The sequence below is a fragment of the Nicotiana sylvestris genome, chromosome 12 (assembly GCF_000393655.2).
Source record: "Nicotiana sylvestris chromosome 12, ASM39365v2, whole genome shotgun sequence".
Taxonomy (NCBI): domain Eukaryota; kingdom Viridiplantae; phylum Streptophyta; class Magnoliopsida; order Solanales; family Solanaceae; genus Nicotiana; species Nicotiana sylvestris.
The window spans coordinates 22368068-22377631 of record NC_091068.1 but is presented as its reverse complement, the minus strand read 5'-3'; the positions used below and the strand labels follow the sequence as shown (position 1 = coordinate 22377631).

The 9564-nt window shown below is 34.2% G+C and overlaps 1 protein-coding gene across 1 annotated transcript; it reads left to right on the top strand.

Annotated features, from left to right (window-relative positions):
* The first annotated feature begins 5880 nt into the window (after nucleotides 1-5880).
* LOC104228348 (early nodulin-like protein 15) lies at nucleotides 5881-7394 on the top strand. The gene is made up of 2 exons (XM_009780800.2): nucleotides 5881-6203; nucleotides 6829-7394. The coding sequence occupies exons 1-2, from the start codon at nucleotides 6008-6010 to the stop codon at nucleotides 7176-7178; spliced, it is 546 nt and encodes a 181-aa protein (XP_009779102.1). The 5' UTR covers nucleotides 5881-6007; the 3' UTR covers nucleotides 7179-7394.
* The last annotated feature ends 2170 nt before the right edge of the window (nucleotides 7395-9564 follow it).

The window sequence follows — 9564 nt, the reverse complement described above, 5'->3', positions numbered from 1 at the left end:
GTATCAGTATCTGCACACAGTGCAGAGTGTAGTATCAGCACAACCGACCCCATGTGCTGGTAAGTGCCTAGCCTAACCTCGGCGAAGTAGTGACGAGGTTAAGACCAGACTACCAAATAAACCTGTGCAGTTAAATCATATACAGCGAAAATAAAAGCAGATAATTACAATTAAAATTGGGCGGAGGAAACATGTTGCGGGGAGTAACAGGTAACAATAGAATGATAGTAGAGAAACATAATGAATGCCATAAATCAATTACCAGCAAAAATAAGGAAATAGAAGAAACAGGCACACACGTGATACTGTTGCATGCGTGCAACCCGATCCCATTTCATATATTATCGTTGCAGGCGTGCAACCCATTCTCATTTCACATATTACCGTTGCAGGCGTGCAACCCATTCCCATTTCACATATTACCGTTGTGGGCGTGCAACCCGCTCCCATTTCACATATTACCGTTGCAGGCGTGCAACCCGCTCCCATTTCTTTTGTCAACACCAATAAAAAAAGGTCCCGTCAAAGGATCAATAATATCAAACAAATATCCCTGCAAGGGAACAATAATATGACAATAACATCCCAGCAAGGGAACAATAATGATAATAATATTCCGGCAAGGGAACAATAATGATAATAACATCCCAGCAAGGGAATAATAATGATAATAACATGTGAGGCGCAATTAACTACAACAAAGTCATAACAATTACAATACAAGACTCACGGGCATGCTTGACACCGACGTATAGATACTTGTCACCATGCCTATATGTCGTACTCCACAATTAACACGAAGCAAATAAGACACGATTCCTAATCCCTCAAGCTAAGGTTAGACCAAACACTTACCTCGATGCCACGAACACAATTCAAGTCTCAACTATCGCTTTATCCCTTGATTCCACCACTAATTCGCTCGTATCTAGCCACAAGTTACTTAATTACATTAATAAATGCTAAATGAATCGATTCCAATGTATGAAAATAGATTTTCTAAAGTTTTTTTCCCAAAAAGTCAAAAATCGACCCCGGGTCCACATGGTCAAAACCCGAGGTTCGAACCAAAACTCGATTACCCATTCCCTTACGAACTCAAATATATAATTTATTTTGAAATCGGACCTCAAAGTCCTAACCTCCAATTTTTGAAAAATTTAGGTTCTACCCAAAACACCTAATTTCCCCCATGAAAATCATTGAATTTGAGTTGAAATCATGTGAAAAGATGTTAATGATCGAAGAAAACGAGTTAAAATTGACTTACAATTGATTTGGAAGAAGAGTTGTCTTTGAAAAATCGCCAAAGAGTGTTTTGGTTTTGCAAGAGTGTGAAAAATAAAAGATTTCCGACTAAGTTATAAAATTGCAGGTTGCAGATGTCGCAAATGCGACCAGTGTTCGCAATTGCGAACCCAGACTTCTGCTAAGCTCGCATTTGCAAGGCGATCTTCGCATTTGCGAAGTCGCTTTTGCGAACCACATGTCGCATTTGCGACGACTGACCAAAAGGGGGAAACATCGCATTTGCGATAAATTCCTCGCAATTGCGAGGAAGGCTGGCCTGGGCTATTTTCGCATTTGCGTACTTGCATTTGCGAGCCAGGCTTAGCAAATGCGAAGCCTGCAGGCCTGCAATGCAACAGCTGAAGTCTGCAACTTTCCAAGTCCAAAATCCACCCGTGGCCTATCCAAAACTCACCCGAGCCCTCGGGGCTACAAACTAATCATGAACACCAATCTAAAAACATCATACGGACTCGCTCGTGCATTCAAATCACTAAAATAACATCAACAACTATGAATTTAACATCAAAATCATTAAATTTCTTAAGAACTTCAAATTTTCCAATTTTCTCAAATATGATCCGATTCACGTCATCTCAAGTCCGTTTATTACCAAATTTCACAAACTTTTTAAATCATATATAAGACCTATACCGGGTGCCGGAACCAAAATACGGGCCCGATACCATCAAGGTTTAAACACATTTCACTTTCAAAAACTCATAAATATTCCAGAAAAAAATTTTCTTTAAAAATTCATTTCTCGGGCTTGAGACCTCGGAATTCGATTCCGGGCATATCCCAAGTCCCATATTTTCCTACGGACCCTCCGGGACCGTCAAATCACGGATCCATGTCTGTTTACCCAAAATGTTGACCTAAGTTAACTTAAATTCATTTTAAAGTCAAAATTCATCATTTTCCACAGATTTTCACATATTGGCTTTCCGGCTACATGCCCGGACTGCGCACGCAAATCGAGGTGAGACAGAAAATGATTTTTAAAGCCTCGAAATGCATAATTTATTTTTAAAACATCACAATTATCAGAAAATAACTTACATAGTATACCTTTTCTCTTTGTTTCTTTTATTTTTATCGGTTTTTAAATATTTATTTTACAGTAAATACTTCTAGTATATAGTATACCAACATAATATATCAATATTATATATAGAAATATCAGTATAATAAAATATATATTAGTGTCTAAGATAACAGTATCCCAAATAATGTATAACTATGCTAAATCAGTATATTACTATTATATGTGTACTGCTACACTTACTTTTGGTGTATTCAATAATACCTTCATAAAACTCCATCAAGTACCTTGTTTAGAATTTTTTTTTTTAAAAATAGCATGAGAACTCTATTGGAAAAATGAAATAGAATTCAGTTGAAAGTTTAAAAAATTAAAAAGAATCAAATTATAATAGCATGCTGTTACATTATATTGTATATAGTAACAATACACCGTTACAATAAATGATATACTGTTGAATTATATATTATATACCAAAATGAGATACAGTATATCAATTTGATTTAACAAAATAGTGTCTTCTATTCTTCATTTAACAGTTACAATCTCTTTAAATTTGCCTCAAACCTATCGACACAATTTTCATGTCAAATTGACTCCAAAATCTCCACCAAAATCCACAACGTCTCAGCATAAACTTTGATAGATACCTTTTAATAATAATAATAATAATAATAATAATAATAATAATAATAATAATAATATCTTTTTGTTTATGTTTAAAGGTTCGAGGGTGGTAGTTGAGTGTTTTTGAGCTAAAGCAATAATGGATGGATTTGGTGGTCAGTAGCTCTATCAATTTCTAGGCTACGACGAATGCATGGGGTTTCATGCTAAGCAAGTTAAAAGGGGAAAGGGAAGGATGGGTAGAATTTAATTATTTTTTTAATATTTAAGATTTTGAAATCAACTAAAATTCTACTTATTAAATTGGGAAACTTACACAAATATTCCAAATAAGTCTTAACTTACCAACCTCTAATCATTAGTCATAGACTTACCAAAACTAGCCAAATACATATAAAAATTGAAAAACCAAATAATTAAATAAGGTTTTTTCTCTCAAAAAATCACATGCAAAAACCACCTTTCATATTTTTAAACGTGATTAGCAATATTAGATGCAAGACGGAAAGGAAATTTTATGGATGAGGTAGCAAATAAGGTGATGAAATACAAAAGAAATATACAATATTCCAAAAATCTAAGCAAAAAAGGAACTTTTTCAATGAGTATAGTTGAAATTTATTGAAAACATATAGATAAGTCAATATACAAAATTTGAGGAAGATTGGAGGTGATTTAAACTGGTTTTATATCAAAATTCATAATTAAATCGAGTTCAAAAAAATTCTTCTGCAACACATGTATCAAATATGGATCACGCATATATCTCACACACAAGTATACATGAATATACATGTGATACACAATTGATACAAATATGATACATATGTGATACACAAATGATACACATTACATTTTTTTACATGTTCAGTTTTTACTTCAAATTTTCAATTCAAACCACCACAAAACTTCACCAAATCATCCAAAAACTAATATTCAAGCTCCTTAAGGTGTACCTAATCTATTCTAATAACATTCACTCAAAAGAAAGCAAATTTGATATTTTTTTGCTACAAATAGCTAATTGGCTAATATTAGTAATATTTTATGAATTGACCAATTTTTGTAATAAGATACTTATAAATGAACATAGCTGGTGGTTTTCCTATTAAATTTGGGGCGGATTATAATTGATATGGACCAGATAGCCACATGTCCCAATCAAATCGTGACAACACATTAGAAAAAGGGACCACAGATGGTTCCGTTAGTCGGGGAGCAATTTCAAATCACAAGACAACGTTAGATGTACTTTAAGACCAATAGGTGAACGGAACGCGATAGTAAACCATTTAGAATACCATAGGTGTATTTTAGCCGTTTTCCGTTTATTCTTTTGGAGAACAATCAACATTCTATAAAACGAGTTTTAATCAAGCTAATGAGTCTTCCTCCCCTTAAAGCCTTTATGGATTCTCTTTGTATTATTGGCACTTCTCATCGGCAGATCTTTTTTTCTTGACTTGATCCAAAGGGAAAGTGAAGAATGGGTAGTCGGGAAAAACAAATTGGGTAAATACTAAATAGGTATAAAATGAAAGAGAAATACACATGGCTAGAACCGGGTAATATAAATGGTTTGGATAGGAATTTTGTTTAATTTTCCCTAGAACTTAAACTCTTTTTATATGAATGTGAATACTCCTATGTAAATACATTACCGCTATGTCACCAAAAGTAAGGTAGGAATTTCAAGAATGGTCCTATTTGATCGCTTTCATTTAATTTATACCTATTTTGTAAAAAAGTTTAATTAGTACCCAAAGTATATACAACTTCAGACCTCCTACTCCTCTTCTTCACCTTCTTGGTAGATGTGAAAACAAAGGTGACAGTGGATTTATATAATATTTATCAGTATATTTTAAGGCGGTTTATGGTATTTTACGGTAGTGAGTTGTTGTGGTGCTCCTCTCTACTGCTTAGGGTTTCTTCTTCTTCTTCCTCTTAGTTGCAAAATGAGTTTGTTAGATTTGTTGTTATTTTAACCAATTGACGATTGACATTTGTTCTTTACGATATTTAAAGTTATATTTCAAATTTGAGCTTGTTTGGAGTAGATTTGGGTGTTGAATCGTGTTTTGGATTGTTAAAATTCGAAGAACAAGTTTTTATTTCTGGGCAATTGCACTTCAAACTAAAAAGTTTAAGTGCATTTTAAGTGCAATTTTGTACTTCAGACCAAAGAAATTTCAAGTCTGACGGAGTCTTAAGAACATCTTAAGTTTACAACTTCATATGTGAATTCTTTCAACTTCAGACTCGCTAGGTTTGAAGTTGATTCTAAAGCAGTCAAACATATAAATTTTTTGTACAATATGGTATAATTTCAATGATGACCTCAAAAGTGGGTATATATGCAAATCTCCGGAAAGTAAGTCACTGTTACTTGTGAGCTTCATCCGGTTCTCGCGGTATACCCATTACCAAAAAATATACGTCACTTTGGGACACATGCACATAGCCGCCGCGCGTGGCTAAAGGTCAACCAAAAAAAAGAGCTCAAACTCTTTTTTTTTAGTTCCACTGAGAAAGTCTTTTCTTATAAAAGACGTCACTCTACGAGGGAAGATGCAGATAAAAGGCCAATAGCCTGATGTTAGCTTCTACGGCATAAGCTTGGGTCAGGGAACAAAAGCATGTGAGTCTATGACGCTACCTGAATGGATGAAGCCCAAATTAAGAAAAGATAATGGATAAAAGCCCAATAAATTTTGACCGTTTCTTCTCTTTATTTTCGCAAAACCGTTACTACCCTTAAGCTCATCACTCTAACGGCTAGTTTTCTTACCCCTTTAGCTGCATTATACTCTGAATTAACGGCTAGTTTTCTTACCCCTTTAGCTGCATTATACTCTGAATTAACGGCTAGTTTTCTTTCTCCCTATATGTACATACAAAGAAACCTCTATACAATTACCATCATACATATTCTTAACTCAATCTCTCTCCTTATCTTCACTTCTTTGAAAAACAATAGAAGCTATTCAAGAAAGCTATTTATAAAATCAAAGAATTTACTTTTTTGAGCTTATTCATATCAAAATGGCTGGTTTTTCAAGAAATGTACTTTCTTCTTCTTCAATAGTAGCTGTTCTTTTCTTCCTCCTCTTGAGCTTCTCAGAAGCCAGAGATCATTTGGTTGGTGGCAAAACTGATTCTTGGAAAATCCCATCTTCTGAATCAGATTCTCTCAATCGATGGGCTGAAAAATCTCGCTTCCTCATTGGAGATTCTCTTGGTATGTTATAATTATCTGAACTATATCTGTAATTTTATTTTCAGCTCAGACATACGTGTAAAAGAATTTTTATACTACAAGTCACCTAAAATTATGTCATTATTGCTCACAGTAAATGAAACTAATTGCCTCAAAAATTAAAACTACAAAATAAGCAACGTGTTATATGTAAGGAAAGTTTCGAATATTATGTGTTGTAGGTTGACTGCCTTAGGTAATAACAGTTGCCTAAGAGGCATAACTATAGTCCATCTAGGCCTTTGTAATGACGGTAGTTCCTACCGCCAGTACTCTAGTTATTATTAATAAAATAAATATCTTTATGCTAAAAAAAAAGTTTACATTTATCAGTCAGGGGTATATAACATAGAGGTATATAGGTAAAATCCCTTTGTCCGGGTACTTTTTTTTTTTTTTTACTTAATTGTTTCATGTTTGAACATCTTTGGAAAAATTCTTGGTTTCGCCATTATATGTATACAACATAAACACATGAACACACACACACACACATATATATATATATATATATATATATATATATATATATATATATATATATATATATATGATATTCTGATGTGTCGATAACCAATTTTGTTATATATATATTTTCTTTTGGCAGTGTGGAAGTATGATGGGAAAACAGACTCGGTTTTACAAGTGAGCAAGAGAGATTATGTAACTTGCAACACTTCAAGTCCAATAGCAGTGCACAATGATGGGAATACAAAGATAGAGCTAACACATTCAGGAGCTTACTATTTTATTAGTGGAGCAAAAGGGCATTGTGAGCAAGGCCAAAAATTGATAGTGGTGACCTTATCTGAGAACAACATGAGGAGATTCATGGGTGCACCTGCACCTTCTCCAACAGAATTTGATGGTCCAGCTATGGCTCCTACTAGTAATTCTGCTACATTGAAGGCTGGTTTAATTATGGCTTTTGGGGTTTTAATTGGGTTCTTGTTTTGAAGTGAGGGATATTCTCATTGATTATTTATTTATTTATTTATTGGTAATGAAATTTTAGATGAGAGGGAGAGGATGAGAGGTGGTGGCTTTCTTGGTCATTCTTCTTAAATATTCTTTGATTCAATTTGTTCTTTAGCTTTAATTAGGCAGTCTAAGCTTTATTTGGAAGCAAAATGAAAAACTTTATTATATTATTAGTAGATGTTATTCTCTCTATACCAATTTCTTTTATTCAATCTATCTTTTTTTTATCAAGATTAAAGAAAGATACTTGTTTACAAATTATGTGTCAACATTCTCATTTCCCTTCCTGTGAGAACTATTGAACATGAAAAGTAGTAGTAATAATTGTGGTGCAATGGTATTTTTGGTAACTTATGATTTTACCTATAAAAACTATTTGTTCAATCCAAAGTAGTCAAATAATCAACTCTTCTAGTCCAATTGATTTATTTATTCAGCAGTATCGACACTTTAATGGAAAAAGGTTCTTCATTTTACTGCTAAATTTGATTCTTCTGGTGAAATAAGTTCTACTTCACATAAATTGCCTACTCTACTTGAATGGGTTGGGAGTGATATGCATGTGTTAATTGTTGGTTTGGGAATTAATTCAAGAAATGCCATTGAAGGAAGTTGTTGGGAAGTTCAGATTAGATGTTAGATAAAATGCCTTAAAGACTCTAAAAACATTCATCTCTAAGGCGCTTAGAAATTAATTCCTTTCCATAGAATCTTTTAGCTATACCTTCTTGCAAAAATGACAATCTGGGAAGAAATCTGTTGGGAATAAACCACGTAAAATAATATTTATGGTATTAGTGATAAACGTGAACCACTAAGTTATGGTTAATCAGTAAGAATAAAAATGCAGCAAAAATGACACCAAGATTTTATGTGGAAACCCTTCTGAATAAGGGAAAAACCACAGCCAAGAAGAGCAGCTGATATCACTATAGTGAGGATTTTACACTGTGTAGTAACGAGTACAAATACTCCTAAGACCACTACACCCTCAAAAGAAAAAATACTCTTTGCTTTTTCTACACTCTATTTTTCTCCACAGACAATTTTCTTTTAGTCTATGGAATACCTTGCTCTCTCTCTTTTCTCTCTTTGTTGGTGTGATGAAATGAGAGGTGAAACTCTCCTTTTATAACCAAAAAACTCACTCTTTAGCCTACAATATTTGACAATTTGCATACACTTTTCACAATTTCAACAAGGTTGACTACCGAACTAAAACCAACTCAACAAAATTGGCTATCAAACCAATACCAATTCAATGCTACCAAACCATTTGAATGAGATGGACATCATCAATCTCCCCCTCCAGTCTCATTCATCTAGAGGAGGTATCATTGTCTTCTAGTTTGAGTGCATGCCGACAAGTTCTTTACATAGCTCGAACTTGTCCCTTGGTACCACCTTGGTCAACATATATGTAGGATTTTCACTCGTGTGAATCTTTTTGACTTGAAGTAATTCGTTTTCCACTTGCTCATGAATCCAATGATATCTGACGTCGATGTGTTTTGTTCTCGCATGGTACATGAAGTTTTTGCTCAAGTCTATTGCACTTTGACTGTCGTAATAGACAACATACTCCATCTATCGCAATCCAAGTTCTTGAAGAAATCTCTTGAGCCCTATCATCTCTTTGCTAGCTTCAGTAGCCGCAATATACTCCGTTTCAATTGTAGATAGTGCGACACACTTTTGTAACTTCGACTGCCATGATATAACTCCCCCCTAAAAAAGTAAACAAATATCCAGTAGTGGATTTTCTGTTATCAAGGTCACCTGCCATATCAGAATCTGTATAGCCCTTCAAAATTGGATTTGATCCTCCAAAACATAAGTGTTCATGTGAGCTTACTCTTAGATATCTGAGCATCCACTTTACAACTTCCTAATGCTCTTTTCCTGGATTTTCGAGAAATCTGCTAACAACACCGACTGCATGAGCAATATCTGGTCGAGTGCATACCATTGCATACATCAAACTTCCGACAGCAGAGGAATAAGGAATCTTGGCCATTCTCTCTTTTTCCTCCGTTGTTGTAGGACACATCTTATTACTCAACTTCAGATGATCGAGAAGGGGGGTGCGAACTAACTTAGCACTTTTTATAGTGAAGTGCTCCAATACACGTTCTATGTACTTCTCTTGTTAGCTTTCTTTCGTTTCTCGAACGAGTAATTCTCATGCCCAAAATCTGCTTAGCATGACCCAAGTCTTTCATTGCAAAAGATTTATTCAACTGTTTCTTCAACTCATCAATCTTGGAATCATTCCTGCCCACAATCAACATATCATCCACATATAGCAAGAGGATGATAAAGTCATCATCAAAAAATCTTTGTACAACCACATAGTGATCTG